The 14,607-nt window shown below is 34.6% G+C and overlaps 7 protein-coding genes and 1 non-coding gene across 8 annotated transcripts; 3 read left to right on the top strand and 5 right to left on the bottom strand.

Annotated features, from left to right (window-relative positions):
- Window positions 1-433: 433 nt before the first annotated feature.
- Window positions 434-1,893, bottom strand: LOC123012645 (60S ribosomal protein L8). The gene is made up of 4 exons (XM_044410699.1): window positions 1,818-1,893; window positions 1,327-1,632; window positions 956-1,159; window positions 434-795 (listed from the first exon to the last, which is right to left on the bottom strand). Exons 2-4 carry the CDS (start codon window positions 1,619-1,621, stop codon window positions 521-523), a joined length of 774 nt encoding a protein of 257 aa, XP_044266634.1. The 5' UTR covers window positions 1,622-1,632; window positions 1,818-1,893; the 3' UTR covers window positions 434-520.
- A 226-nt stretch (window positions 1,894-2,119) lies between these two features.
- On the bottom strand, window positions 2,120-3,690 carry LOC123012675 (venom protease-like). The gene is made up of 6 exons (XM_044410746.1): window positions 3,533-3,690; window positions 3,204-3,479; window positions 2,956-3,094; window positions 2,748-2,908; window positions 2,595-2,696; window positions 2,120-2,546 (listed from the first exon to the last, which is right to left on the bottom strand). Exons 1-6 carry the CDS (start codon window positions 3,588-3,590, stop codon window positions 2,233-2,235), a joined length of 1,050 nt encoding a protein of 349 aa, XP_044266681.1. The 5' UTR covers window positions 3,591-3,690; the 3' UTR covers window positions 2,120-2,232.
- Window positions 3,691-4,003: 313 nt separating this feature from the next.
- Window positions 4,004-5,158, top strand: LOC123013191 (SAP domain-containing ribonucleoprotein). The gene is made up of 5 exons (XM_044411577.1): window positions 4,004-4,104; window positions 4,240-4,389; window positions 4,448-4,732; window positions 4,777-4,893; window positions 4,944-5,158. The coding sequence occupies exons 1-5, from the start codon at window positions 4,039-4,041 to the stop codon at window positions 5,121-5,123; spliced, it is 798 nt and encodes a 265-aa protein (XP_044267512.1). The 5' UTR covers window positions 4,004-4,038; the 3' UTR covers window positions 5,124-5,158.
- A 120-nt stretch (window positions 5,159-5,278) lies between these two features.
- On the top strand, window positions 5,279-6,821 carry LOC123012667 (zinc finger protein 99-like). Its single transcript, XM_044410734.1, has 4 exons — window positions 5,279-5,472; window positions 5,525-5,781; window positions 5,835-5,945; window positions 5,997-6,821. The coding sequence occupies exons 1-4, from the start codon at window positions 5,341-5,343 to the stop codon at window positions 6,592-6,594; spliced, it is 1,098 nt and encodes a 365-aa protein (XP_044266669.1). The 5' UTR covers window positions 5,279-5,340; the 3' UTR covers window positions 6,595-6,821.
- On the bottom strand, window positions 6,791-8,739 carry LOC123012668 (sodium channel protein Nach-like). Its single transcript, XM_044410735.1, has 7 exons — window positions 8,618-8,739; window positions 8,368-8,574; window positions 8,000-8,311; window positions 7,478-7,953; window positions 7,242-7,422; window positions 7,089-7,195; window positions 6,791-7,035 (listed from the first exon to the last, which is right to left on the bottom strand). Exons 1-7 carry the CDS (start codon window positions 8,737-8,739, stop codon window positions 6,791-6,793), a joined length of 1,650 nt encoding a protein of 549 aa, XP_044266670.1.
- A 177-nt stretch (window positions 8,740-8,916) lies between these two features.
- On the bottom strand, window positions 8,917-8,998 carry Trnas-aga. The gene has a single exon. It is a non-coding gene; the product is annotated as a tRNA-Ser (tRNA).
- A 360-nt stretch (window positions 8,999-9,358) lies between these two features.
- Window positions 9,359-10,122, top strand: LOC123013919 (general odorant-binding protein 69a-like). Its single transcript, XM_044412791.1, is given in 6 exon segments — window positions 9,359-9,418; window positions 9,466-9,506; window positions 9,508-9,536; window positions 9,587-9,678; window positions 9,723-9,825; window positions 9,869-10,122. Coding segments are annotated over 6 exon segments (579 nt in total).
- Window positions 9,613-12,918, bottom strand: LOC123013917. Its single transcript, XM_044412783.1, has 11 exons — window positions 12,845-12,918; window positions 12,714-12,795; window positions 12,578-12,666; window positions 12,427-12,526; window positions 12,306-12,370; window positions 10,757-10,810; window positions 10,634-10,709; window positions 10,497-10,585; window positions 10,343-10,445; window positions 10,230-10,294; window positions 9,613-10,172 (listed from the first exon to the last, which is right to left on the bottom strand). The coding sequence occupies exons 1-11, from the start codon at window positions 12,899-12,901 to the stop codon at window positions 10,155-10,157; spliced, it is 798 nt and encodes a 265-aa protein (XP_044268718.1). The 5' UTR covers window positions 12,902-12,918; the 3' UTR covers window positions 9,613-10,154.
- Between the last annotated feature and the right edge of the window lie 1,689 nt (window positions 12,919-14,607).

The following is a 14,607-nucleotide window of genomic DNA, read 5'->3' as shown; positions in this document are numbered from 1 at the left end:
TTACTTATTTTTTGGAAACCCATGTCAGTAGTTGTCAAACTAATCACTGTTTCATTAATCGTCATAAACTGCAGTTTTTCAGAAACAATTATCATTTGTTCTATCAAGAAACGGCATGAATATGATTGTAGTTTATCTATCTTAATCACTAAGTAACTAAAAAAAAACATTGTAATTTTTGAAAGCGTGAACAAACTAGAGAAGATTATCCAATTTTTCAAAATTTGTAATCGAGTTGGTATCGGAATATGTATTATTGATTGTATCTTACAGGCGCAAGCCTCGTAAAATTACGTGAAACACCCTATATATTCTTTAAATGAATCTGGTAATTTTGTTTGTTTATTAAGCTTTATTCCTTTTATTTATCATTATTAGCATTATCACATTCATTAAAATAAAGATTGGAAAAAGGGTAAAAAAACAGACAAAATGAAGTAAAAAACCTCTCAGCCATCCATATATTCCACAAAGTGTCAATACAATCAAATATGAAATACAAGGGGGGCTGTTACTTAATCTAATCGTCTTTCTTGGACTCGACTTTGCCTCCCCTAATAAGACCCGTCCTGCGAGCAGCAATAAGACCGACTTTACGACCAGCTGATGTGCCTCTCTTGACGGTTGAGGCTTTACCAATATGTTGGTGGTTACCACCACCGTGGGGATGCTCAACTGGATTCATAGCAACACCACGTACTTTAGGCCAGCAGTTACGCTTAACCTTGTATTTGTGGTAAGCGCGACCAGCTTTCAAGATAGGTTTGTCGATACGACCACCACCGGCAACAATACCTGTAATTATAGGTTTTAAAACAATTGTTTTTTAACTCTGAAAAAAATAATAACAATAGTGGCGTCAGAAAGAGCCTCTATGTAATAATTACACGTGTCATAGATAAATAGAAATCATCACTAAATTAATTAAAGATGGTTATTTTAGTGTGATACTCACCAACCATAGCTCTGTTGTTTGACGGAACGACTTTCTTAGCTCCTGAAGGTAGTTTGACCCTTGTTTTCTTTGTATCATGGTTGTGGGCAATAACAGTAGCGTAGTTCCCTGAAGCGCGAGCCAAACGGCCACGATCGCCAGTTTTCTCCTCAAGGTTGCAAACAATAGTACCTTCCGGCATTGATCCAATAGGCAGAACATTACCTAAAAACAATAAACTGAGAAAACCAAAACTCTAAGTAAACTCAAAACTATATGAAACAAACATTCAGAAAGAGCCTCTAGTAAATAAATCGTCAAATCTTTAATCAGTCTAGACTAGAAATCATCACTTAATCACAAACTGGAGATTAACTGAGTCAAATACTTACCAATTTGGAGGTTAGCTTTCTTGCCACAATACACAAACTGTCCTGTGTACATTCCTTCAGGCGCAATAAACAACTCTTTCCTAGTTTGGAACTTGTAAGGGTCCCTAAAATTTACAACGGCTAAAGGGGCTCCACGGCCCGGGTCGTGGATGATGTCTTTGACGACACCCTTGATGTAACCATGGCGTTCAGAGAAATCCAAGTAACGTAATTTTGGAGCCCCCTTCCGTCTGTTGGTGTGGGATTTGAAGACAGATCCCGCACCTTTACGTTGTGCACGAATCACACGTCCCATCGCGGTTCAGACTGAAAAATAAGTCATGTTAGCGTTTGACATAACCTCAACAAAATGGACAAAATACACAAAAATGGTGATGGGAAACTATATAAAACAGACAAGAGAATGATTATTTTAATATTTGGGACAAGGATGGTCTCAAATTATTAAAATATACTCAGATATTTTTAATTTAAAATTTATGAAAACTTACCGTGTTGTCAGTTGTCAATAGAAAAGGATGGTGATAGGGAAAAAGAGAAAAAGAGACGAACAGAAGGGATTTTCGTGTTATCACTAAGGCGCCAACTTTAATTTTTTCTGTAAATAAAACTCAAAATTAATCTAAAAAATAAAGCATTCATGGCCTAATTATTTAGTTATTTTCTTAAATAATAAATAGCAAAAACTGAAATATAATAAGCTATTACACAATAAATAATAATATTTGCACAAAAAATATAGTAGGGCAAAAATTTAATGAAATAGAATGTGAATACGTAAAAAATAACTTCATTAAAATTTAAAATTACGATTTATTCCAAGTTAATATATTATCTCAATAATCAATAATACAACAATACATTTTAAAGAATTAAAACAATTTTCCAGTGAAGAAAAGTCATTATTTAGTCTAAATTTTGCTCAATCCAGTCAACGAAAGCCGTAACTCTTGTGTAAACCCCCGGATATCCGGGAGTTGCACACCGAAAACCATACGAGACAATTCCAATTTGATAAATTCGGTAATTCGTTCCTTCATTGATTTCGTTCATTAGGGGACCCCCCGAATCGCCTCCACAAGCATCCTTATCACCGTTTAAAGAACCTGCGCATATAATTTTATTATCTATTGTGGCGACTCTCGAAAAGGCACGTTCGCATTGTTGTTGACTTAACACAGGAACAAAAATTTGTTGCAATGTTGAACTAGAAGGCCCATCTAAAAATGATCAGTAAAAATTTGCAAAAATTGTTTTAGTAAACGGACTAAATGAAATGGATCCCCAACCGGCTAAAGTCGGTGAAAAGTTCAAGTAAGACATGGACCGGTATGGATCGATGGTTGGCAAACACACGGGCCATACTGTAGCTAATAAAATAAAATATAATATTAAAATATTTTTTTTTTGAAGTGGCTCACGATTATTCACTGTTTCTTTTAAGGTAAGAATTGCAATGTCGTTGGTAAATCTGGTGGGGTTATAATCGGGGTGAATTTTTGCTTTGGCGAGCGGTATAGTCGAAGGGGTGGCCCCATCATCATCTGAGTATAAATCCAAGTCGCCCAAACGAGCAATATATCTACAAAAAAAATTCAATAGAAAAATCTTAATTAAAAGTTTTATTACAAATCTCTCCTGTTATGCACACAATGAGCGGCCGTCAAAACGTGTTTTTTAGTGATCAAAGAGCCTCCACAGAGCCATTTTGGCATTTCTGGATTCTTCGAATTCCTATACCCCAATGCGACAATCCAGGGAAATTCTCCTAAAACAATTCATCGAAAAGTGTTCACTTCTTCTTATCTACTTCTTCGATATATTTTTAAATTAAACTTGAACCGTGACAAATTTATTTAGCATCGTTCCCTATTTACCCAATTTTGCTGGTACTCCGTTGACCACTCTCGGAATCGTGTTGTTACTAAACCCACAAGCCGGACTTTTGGGCAGTTTTGAGGCACTTGTAACTTGTTTGGGGCAACACACCACAGGGTTGCGCCCCGAATATTCACAAACGGCCGTTCTTAGATAAGTCCGGACGGTGTTGTTTGTGTTGTGGTTCATTAGGAGGTTGAGAAGAAAGGGACAGTCGTCGATGTTGGTGCAAGATCCGGGTTTTTGGTCCGGAGTCGTGCATTCTGTTCCAATTGCTTTTTTTGGATGTGAAAATTAGAGCCAAAAAGTGTTTATTTTTCTTACTCACCTTGACCAGAAACGTAAAATTTAAAACAAAACAAAAATAATAAAGATTTGAAAATCATTATTTTGTTACTGTGAACAAAGTTTAGAAACTACTGGAGGCTGTTTGGGGGGAAAAGGTTATTTGATGTCTTATCGTTTTGTTGTGGATGTAATAATTGGAATTGATAAGTTTGCACGTTTACTGGGAAAACTAGAGAAGTGGAGCATGGCTTATATTTTTTTTTATAAAAATAATGCAACAAACAAAATTTTTATCTGATAATCTAGAAATGAATTCTTCGGTAATATTTTTTTATGTTCGCTTCTGAAAATTCGGAAAATTGATACGTTTATTAAAACCAATTTACTTTCAAGGCCATAATCACTAGGCTAGTAACGCACTTAAACTAATTCGTTACTGACGTTGTTAAAAACGAAAAATAGAAAAAATTGCATGTAAGTGGCAAAGGTTTTTGAACTAGAAAAGAACTAGCGCCAAAAACGCCAAATTGGTAACACTGAACCTTGATGCACATTGCGAACATGGCGGACGTTTCTGTTTTGGACACTGGGATCGAAATTTCCAAATTAAAAGTAAGTAAACAATTTTAAATTGTTGTAAGGAATTTGCAAAAACATTACGAACAGTTTTATTGTACATAATTTGTATTTTTGTAATTTATTTCACTGTTATTTTCGAGGTTATGTTATTGTACCCACATTTTGTAGGTTCCAGATTTAAAACGCGAACTCAAAAGCCGAGGCTTGAATACGTCTGGAAATAAAACTGATTTGATAGAAAGATTACAAACGGCTCTTAAGGCTAATGAGAGAACCAGTAACGAGTCAGTTGATGATCTTGATGAAGACTTACTGAATGTAATTGGGTTCACTTTATTGTTATTGTTTTCGGCTTAAGATGAAATGTTTTTTACAGGAAGATGACGATGATGTACATTTAGAAACAACAGAGTCCGTAATAAGTGATATTGACACTGCCCTGAATGACTCTCTCCCGCCCAAAGGGCAAAAACGTAAATCGGATGAAAATGGCACAAAGGAAAAAACGGCATCGACACCAAAAAAAGTCGTTCTAAATCGAAATACACCACTCATTGAAAACACGCGAATTTCCACTGAAAGTAAGGAAGGTTCAGTTAAATCAAACGGCTCAACAGAAGAAAAACGGGTAATCAAACTATCAGGCCTTTCAGCGAAAGAAGTAAGATATTTGATCAATTTACAAAAAAATAACTTTTGTTGTAGCGCCTTGAAATGCGGGCGAAAAAGTTTGATGTTTCTCTGAGCAATGAAGCGAAAAAAGTTGCAAGGGCCGAGAGATTTGGGACTGCAAATCAGGCAAATACAGCACAAACTAAAGTGGTACTTGGAAAACTAATGAAACTAATTTGTTTGTTAATTGCTGTTTTTAGAATACAAGTATCGACGTTTTGAAGCAAAGAGCGGAAAGGTTTGGAGGGTCCGTTTCAACAGTAATGACGAGTTTGGACCAACAGCAGAGGTTGGAGAAACGCAAGGAGAGATTCGGAATTGTTACGCCTGAAGATAAGGCCAAACAGCGTCTCGAAAGATTCAAACAGCCTGTAAAATGAACATTTTAATTTGTATTATAGAATTTTGTTTAATTTACTGTATTTACTTATTTACTTTTTAATAAAAAATTCTCATTCACAAACTTGAATGTATGTATCAAACATGTTTTTCGATCCTATACACAATCGGTTGTGTAGTAGAGTTGACTACCTTCAAATTCGCTCTTYTGCACACTTGTACAGCCCTTTAAAGAGTTTTTACCAATATTGTGATAAAATGGAACAATTAATTTGCAGAACTTGCTTAAAAACGAATCTATCACCAACGAGTTGTGTACAAATTTATAATTTGGTCGAAACAAATCAAATGACGGTAAAAGACATGTTGGAATTATTTATGCCTGAAATGGTATGTTTGTTGATTTTAACTACAAGAGTAGGACTCAGGGACAACTTTTTAGGACTTGGATTTATTTGATGGTGAAATARTAATGTGTATACAATGTTCAGATTCCTTGAAAAAGGCTTATCTCTTTAAAGACACTTGCTTAAAAACAGAGGAAAGAATTTATGATTACTTGCAGAAATACAATATTAAACTGGGCAAAAAAATTAGTTTAAGTAACATAATAAGTCACGGAAATAATTATCCTGTGATAAAAAATGATGACTTGACTGAAAGTTACTTAAATTCTTTCCAAGACAGCAATAGTGTTAGGTTTGTATAACACTTTTTCTATTTCTCATCTAGCATTTTCAATTACAAGGTAGTTACCCAAATAATACAGTAATGAAACCGGATATAAATCAGATTCCGTCAGAACATGAAAACCAAACGTTGGAAAAATCGCGTAATAGGAGACATCGAAGCAGTACAAAAAAGTAAACATTACATAATTGGGATTATTTTTATATTATGCAATTTGTTTGTAGATCTAAAAGCGATAACACTTCATTAAAACGCAGCTACACGTGCGATTTATGTGAATACAAAGCCTATAGATTAGACCTCCTCAACACTCACAAACAGAAACACAATAAAAACATGTTGAGTGTAAAAGAATACAAATGTGACTTTTGCACCTACACTACTCTACGCAAACGGGCCTTAGACCGGCATTCATTCACACATAAAGGCAAATCGCCTCATTTGTGCCAAATATGCAATAAACCTTTTGCAGAAAAATATCAGTTGAAGTTGCACATGATCACACATACGGGACAGGAGCTTCCACATAAATGTGAAGAGTGTGGTAAGGGATATTTGACCAAATCGTATTTAAAACAACATAAAGAGACGAAACATTTAGCGGAAAACTGTGCAAAATGTGATAACGATAAGGAAGAGTGTGGACATGCAACTAGATGCTATAAATGTGATTTGTGCGAGGCTAGTTTTAGTGATAGGAGAGGGCTAGGCGCCCATAAGTTCACACACACGGGGGGCGAACTACCCTACAAGTGTTCGCAGTGCAGTTTTAGTACGGCGTGGAAGGGGAATTTGAAAAAACATCTAAACAACAAGCATTAAGAAGGAGATTTCGCAAAATTTTTATATTTGATGCATAGGTGGCAGCAGTGACATTTTGCTTCATTTGTTTTTATTCTTGAAAGTTGGGAATGATTTTCTACTCAAGATAGGGTATTATTTATGTGTTTTTTACCCTCACGAGGATCCCTTTTTGAATAATTTGAATAAATTTGTGTTTGACTTTTTTTTTAATAAATTAAGAGTTCGAATTGCTCCTTCGCCTCAGATTAAATCTGTTGTAATTTGTCATTAGATGTTTCGGATTAAGAATTTCATCTTTGTGCGGTTTAACCTGCACGAAATGACTATCTCTTTTCTTATTCGCAATCTCATTCCTTTGTTTTACATCAATAAACAACCGAGTTGTGAAAAAGTAGACGAGTTCTATGGCCGAAACGAAGCTGAATCCTGTGAAAAGCCCCAACAAGCCTCCGTAGAACGCTGTAAAAAATATAAAGAATTAAAATAGCACGCGAAGTGGTACTTAGACGCACCGAGAAGCGTGTGCCAGCTGAAAATAACGTCTCTCCTGTTTTTCGTTGCTACCAAATCATTGAAATAAACCCGGACTACACTCTGATCTTTAATTACGATACCCCCACTGAAACTCTAATTGAAAATTTCACGCTAGCGTGTGTCGCACTTACTATAAATTCAGTTGATTGCTGGAATACTCCCTTGTGAAAACTCCGGACGAAGCTTCGCTGGTAAAGTGGACGTAATCGCAAGAGGGGAGGCATTGGCTACAAATTTGCAGCTCGGTACCCCAGTTGTGGTCGTTTTTAATCCGAGAAAAGTCGTACCCCGGGACTGAACTCATCAGCAGCTCTGCAAAAGGGGTAGTTTTGATACTATGTTGCAGTCGGGGCGAAATATTCCATACTTCTGTGGGTGGTCAAACACTGGATATCCCTCAAATTGCAAATGCGGGTTTTGGGGTACGTCCCGGTCTCGTGGTAGTAGTAAAAAGGGATGCAGCCGCAATRCTGCCGACTTATGTTCATCCTACATTCGATTATACAATTGTGGAAATGATATTGAGCGAAATTGTGAAGCTGGGTTTCATTATTAAAAAGACATTTCCTCTTGGAGACATCTATACCCCTTACGCTGTCAGTGGAGTATGTCTTGGTGGGGGTCACTCCAATCATATTGATGATCCCTTTCTCCGTCAGTAGATTCTGAACACCCCAGTCGGGATAAACATAAGCGTTGTGGATGAGCACCCTGTGTCCTATGGCGGCTATTTGGGTTGCGAAGTAATTTTCGGGGTAGCTATTTACGAGGACTTCAAGAGCTGTCAAGTAGCCACAAGCTGAGACCCTTCGGGGGTTCCGGGGGATTTTATTAGCTAAAGCTCTGGGAAATTAAGTGTTAAATTGGTTTTAGAAAGGGTTATTCTTACCCTCCAAAAGTGTGATTTTTGAGAGCATAGTAATTGAACGAGCAGCAATAGCCTTCGGTGGTTTTGATCGGTTCGAAGAGACTTTCGCACCGTTTTTCCTCACCTTTCCACTTGCAACGTTGCAGGATTTCGSTACATGTGGGAGCGAGGTGTTTCATTACTTTTTCAATAGGGTACTCGTTGTAATCTAAAATGTCCTGAAGCCGGGAGTAATTCCTCTGAGGGATATTTTTATTATTGTTGTAAATCAGTTGAAACAGGATTCGAAGATCATTTGCTAGTTCTTCATCCGTTATTCCATAAGCTTTGTCTCTTATTGAAAAAAATATTTTTAGTAATTTAAAATTTCTCCTGTTTTGAAAACTCACAGTTCTTTAGCTAGAGCTAAAGCCCGGCTTTTCAAAATTTTATTAAAGCTGCAAATGGTTACAGCWGGAAACGGGTAATTCCAAATCGGATAATGAGTCGAATCTGTGACTAACAAAGTCGGATTTTCTTGGAAATTAATCCAGGCCATTAGTAACAAAACCACGGCAGAAATCAGCGAAATTGTGACAATAATAGTCCAAAAAACTCTAAAAAGTTTTGATTAGAAAATCGGAAAATTTCTACCATTACCGTTCAAGTAATATCCGTTTAGGGAGAACTATAAATCGGTACCCATGCAGGGCTGTATTTAAACAAAATTGTTTCCCCTCATATTTCAGCATAGCCCAGAATGAGAAAGGTTTTTGTGGCATTTTTGCGGTTTTTCGTTCGATTTTTCCGACTTGTTGTGATTGTGTGATTTAAGCATTATAATTTAACTGCGTGGGCAATGACAAGTTGATTAAAATCGATGTGTAATTAGAATAGTAAATAAAGTTGTATAAATAATAAATTAGCGGATACTCCATTATTTAAAAAAAAAAGTTAACCGCAGTCAGTAGGATTCGAACCTACGCTCCCAGAGGGAATCTGATTTCTAGTCAGACGCCTTAACCGCTCGGCCATGACTGCTTGACACACAATTTCTGTTTCATGGCTAATTTAAACAGAACAATAACCTTAGATAAATTTTTGTATGAAGTGAAATTAATTTGTATTAATAAACATAAAATTGCTTTTTATATATACTTTTTCAAATTATTCAATTGTTCTTAGAGAATATTTGAGCCGTAGCCAAAATTATTTTAAGCAAGTTAATTGGTATTTATCCACATATTTTCAAGGATTTTTGCACAGTTTTTACCCAATCTATAATTTTGGGTTGACTAATTGCCAAAATTACTAATTTACCAAACCACAAATTTCGGGAAGTTTTTGTTTAAATATCTATTTCTATAAAAAAAAAAACTCACAGTTCAAATAACACCGAAAATGATCAGATATCACATCATTGTGCTTGTTTTATATTTCTTTACCTCTCGACGAGTTATTGTAAGTATGTACATGCAATTGATGATTAAATAATTTTGTGGCTTTAGGGCATTTCCGAAGAAATGCAAGAACTGATAAACCAACTCCACATGCGTTGCAGAAACARGAGTTTCAGAGGGTGGGTCTATTTTAAATTGAATTYAATTTAATTGTAATTTATTTTATTAGATTTGATCAACAAAGTTAATTCGGTTAAAGTAATGATCGACGACGAGAAATTAAAATGTTACATCAAGTGTTTAATGACTCAAACTGGCTGTGTAAGTGTTAATTTTTTGAAATTGCTATTAATTTCATTTTGTAGATAAGTGACGACGGTGTTGTTGACGTTGAAGCCACTATAGCCCTGCTCCCTGAAGACATGCAAGTTAAAGGAGCTCCTACGATTAGGTCTTGTGGGGCTAAAAGTAAGTGAAAACAATAGATTTAAAAAAAATCGGTAATTTTCAGTGGGGGCCAAACTTTGTGAGAGTGCCTGGTTGACTAATAAGTGTTACTTGGAAACAAATTCAACGATAAAAGGGCTGAAATCAGAGGAAGAAATTTATAATATTTTTTCTCAAGGACTACGTATTGATCTTAGCAAGGCGGAAATGACACTAAACTGTTTATTTCGAATAAATAAAACTTGCACGTTGACTCCAGTATTGATCATTATTTTAATCTTTTTTTTTCTTTTTGTAATTCAGTACAACATAAAATGAGGAAAATTAAATTTATTAAAACTTATTGGTTATCACACTAAAAAGTAATCCTGCAACAAAAATGAAATTCGAAAACTGCCAAAATGTTAATTGAGTTCAAAACTCACCTCTGGAGCCGCCTCATACCAGCATTTGTTCGTCAGAAAAGCATTATCACACGCGTTCGCCCCGACTGAAATCCGAAATCAAATTAATTGCTTTTAACAAAATTTCTACCAACTTTTCGTGCCACATTTCCTCACAATTGGTTCGGCTTTCGCCTGATATTCCTCCGGCAGAACCGCAATTGTTGCCTCAACGTCAATAATGCCCTCGTCGTCAATCTACAAACAATTTTTCTCACAAATTACAAATAAAACTAAGCAACTGTGTACGCAAGCCATTTGTTCCATTATACACTTCATATAACACTTGAGTTTGTCGTCGTCGGCGAAATTCCCCTTCCGGGCATTTTCTATAGCGTCTATAAAACAGAAATGTTGATTTATAAGATATGAGCAATTTTTATCACCTTCGGACACTCCGATCTCGTCCACGCACGTCGTGTGGAGGGTGTTGGCTAGTTCTTGCATTTCCTCGGAAATGCTCTGGAAAAATGAATGAATCCGGGGGTTGATTGTTAAATTTTACTCACGAAAATGTGCGGAAATAAGCACGAAATGAATATTAAAAGCAAAAGCGACATTTTGAATGCAGTAGAGATTTTCAGGGATATTTATGTCCTCTCGTTTCCTCTTGTCAGAGACTTGTAATTAAAAAAGAAAAGACAAATGTGTTATTACAATTTTCTCGAGGTGGAAATCTACTCATTAGCAATTGTATTGTTTTTATGTCCCAGCAAATAACATGAATAATCTACTTAGTATTATTTTCAAATTAAAAAACGATTGCGGGAATCCTCAGGAATTTAAATATTCGCGTTTTTAATACTCAAATCAAAATTACAACCAATAGTTTTAGTGTTTTCGATTTTTGTCGTTTTTGGCTAGACTGAACGTCGTTTTTCAGAAGTTCGAGTACCCGGAGTTCTCCGTAACCAAAATTTTCTCATTGCCGGAGAGCCGATTTGCTTTGGTTTTTCATGTTTCAAAACTCTTTTTTATATCTAGGCGTAATTATAAAGTACGGATTTAAAAAATAATAATAAATTTAAACTTTGGCGTTTAAAATTTTGAGTTTTGGTTTAAAAATAATTTTTTTGTAAATTTTGATACAGCGTCAATTTTGGCGAAATTGCCAATATAGATAACTATTTTGTTTTAAAAGCTAAATAGCGTCGAGATAACCGGAAATTTACGGTAAATGAAAAACGCTTTCCGATGGTATTTAACTCATAAGTTCATAACGCCTGAAATATTTAAAAAATCGGAAAATAGAAATTGTGACGTTTTCGCACCCGAAGAAATCCAAGGCCACAAAAAATGCATTGTTAACCGAGTTTCAAAAAATCGCAAATAAATTTTGTTTTTTTTTTCTAAATTTTGTTTATGTTAGTCGAGATTTATTTTGATTTGAATTGATTCGTTATTAAAGTTTCAAGGATTTTCAGACCGGATTTGCGTCTTTTTCCGCTTGCATACACGGAAAAATTGCTCTTACAAGTGTTTCGTCAAAGAAAACATCCTTTTTTTACTATAATATGATCATGTTTTTTGTAATATGATATCAAAAAGCTGGATCTTTTCTGTTTACATGAACGAATGTATACGTCGAATTAGTTCGATAAATCTTTGTAGATAAAGTGAAATAGAAAAAAAAAACTAAATTATGAATTCCGGATCGCATTTCTCATTAGTCAGAATGAGTTTAAAAAAAAATTGCTAGATTTGGTAAATTTCACTTAATTGTGAACCAAAACGTATAGGTAGTAGTAGACGAGAAATTAGTTCGTTCGGGATGCTAACAACGGTTTCATTGTTCGAATTGTGTCTTTTGTGAAGTGTTTGTCATTATGATTCTGATTTATGAGTTAATTTGGGACTATTTGTTTGAATAGAAAAAAAGAAAAATTGTAATTTGGTAACAGTTAACTACAGTTTATTAACAACTAAATGGTGTCACTCCAAGTTCCAAGTTAAAGCTAGATTTGTTGTTGTATGAGGTGCGTTGTCTTTAAGGGACGAAATATAACTGAAAAATAAAAAGTTTAAGGTAGTTCATGCGCTTAAAGAGAACTGGCTTACATCTGGATTGGCTTTTTGGTAACATTTATTGACTAACCACGCAGTTTCACAAGGATTTGCTCCAACTGTAAATGGAAATAAAAATATAATAACTTTGACAAAAATGAACAAAAATCCTCACCTTCCGAACACCCTCTGAYCGTACTCTCAATTTTCGARATCAGTTCTGGTGGCATCACAGCRATAACGGCTTCGGCATCCACTTTTCCATCATCGGTCATCTGCGTTTAATAAAACAGTTTTTACTCGCAAAAATTTTTCGATTTACTTACACAACCCATTTGGTCAAAAACACATTTGAAATAACACTTGAAGTTGTCATCGTCGGAAAAATCTCCCTTTCTTGCATTTTCGATTTGAGCTAAAATCAGAATTTATCAACGATTGAAGATTTTATTTGTCGCTCACCATCTGTGGCTCCTGTTTCACTGGTACACGTGTTGTGCAGTTGATTTACAAGCGCCTGCATATCTTCGTCCAGTTCAAGCGCCTTAAAATTATCATCACAGTTTTTTAATTTTTCTAATCACTCTACTTACAAAAATCTCGACGAGACACAAAGCAAACAAAACACAAATGACTTTACTCTTGTACATAGTGCTTCGGTTTATGATCTGCTTCATCCACTCGCTTTGAATATTTATGTGTTGCTAAACCCGGATAATTTGCATACATTATCTCGGATTAAAAAAATTCGAACAACACGTGATTTTATTATTGTTATTGATCGTTATTGATGCTTTCTTATTCCGGGAATTCGCCAAATTACATTGCTGGAGTCAGTAATTAATTCCAAGGTTTTGAAGCCACAAACAGTTGCGTTTATGGTCGAATGCATTGCACGCGAAAACGCGCATTTGACGAAAAAAACTGCTGTTTTGAGAAAACAGGAAAACTGGGGGCGTAGCCCCTGAGTTTAGAAACGACGCTATAAACATTTATTTTATACCGAATTTATACAAAGTGTCTTATTTGGATGAAAACTGCGAGGCTTGCAAGGGGGATTATATACACTTTGCAGTTGATGAACCGGAAATTTCGACAAGGAAAACCAACATTTTCTGTTTTTACAAACAGGTAAGTAACTACCAAATTTAATGGGTATAGTAATAAAGCGATCAGTAAATAATTTAATTTTGATCAGTATAAAATGATAAATGATCAGTAGATAAGTAATTAATTTTTGCACTGTAAAAAATTAAAAATGATCAGTATAATATAATATTTTTAAATGCTAAGTAAAGTACACACAGTATTTTATTACAATTTGTTCAGTAAAAAATTATAATTTGCACAGTAAAAAAATAAACACTCAGTAACTTTAATAAAAATTAGTAAAACAACGTAAAACTTAAAGAATTTTCAGTTTTGGTTACATAACAATGTATGGCTCCTGCGCAAGAATGATTTTCGCAAGGGCTGGAAACTGTGCACAAATGGTAATCAGTCTAATCAGCGTACGCCACTCTTTGCACTGCCGTGCTCCTGATACCACAATTTTGTTTTTGAACGCTTTGCGATATTTCGATTTTGCTCGGAAACATTTTGTTTGTAAATGTTTGAATATTAAATTGTCATTATTGTCTTTACTGTGTATTTATTATTTTATTTTTCGACACTTTTTTTTTCGACACTTAAAGCAAGTTTAAGCCTTATTGAGTCTAATTCGAAGAATAAAATGTTGTATTCAACTCGTTTGAGTGTAAATCGGACGCTTTATTCCACCTCGTGGATGATAAACCACTCGGTGTAATAATCGGTCCGATTTACACTCAAATAAATAACTATTTACTGTGCATTTTTTATTTTATTGTGCATTTATTATATTTACTGTGCATTTACTATTTTTATTGTGCATTGATTATTTTTACTTATCAAAAATACTTGTTGTTTAAATACTGTGCATTTAATTTGTTTCCAAATTTAATAAGCCCTCCTTCAAAAATTATAAGAATATTTAAACAAACAGTTGTAGCTTGCAGATAAAACTCAAAGATAAGTTTCCTAAATTTTATTATTTTTCAATATTTATGTTTTATTTACCTATTTATACAAAGTGAACAAAAGTGTTTAACTAGGCGTTTCTTTAAAATCAATTGCCTTCAGAAAATTGTAATAATAATTAATACAAATTAAAGTGCTGAAAAAATGTGATCGTTTTTGAGAATAAAAATTTGTTTGTTAAGTTGTGCATTTTTTTCAAAGGTATAAAAAAATTTTTTGATAAAAATTGAACAAAATTTAGATAGTTGTGTTGCAATCCGTAAATCATAGCCTTTGTAAAAAAAGGTTTTATAGAGGG

The sequence above is a fragment of the Tribolium madens genome, unplaced genomic scaffold (assembly GCF_015345945.1).
Source record: "Tribolium madens isolate multiple individuals breed KSU strain unplaced genomic scaffold, Tmad_KSU_1.1 Scaffold_96;HRSCAF=242;Tcas5.2_LG5, whole genome shotgun sequence".
In the NCBI taxonomy this organism is placed as follows: domain Eukaryota; kingdom Metazoa; phylum Arthropoda; class Insecta; order Coleoptera; family Tenebrionidae; genus Tribolium; species Tribolium madens.
The sequence above is the reverse complement of the archived record's forward strand: the minus strand, read 5'-3'. Positions and strand labels throughout refer to the sequence as shown.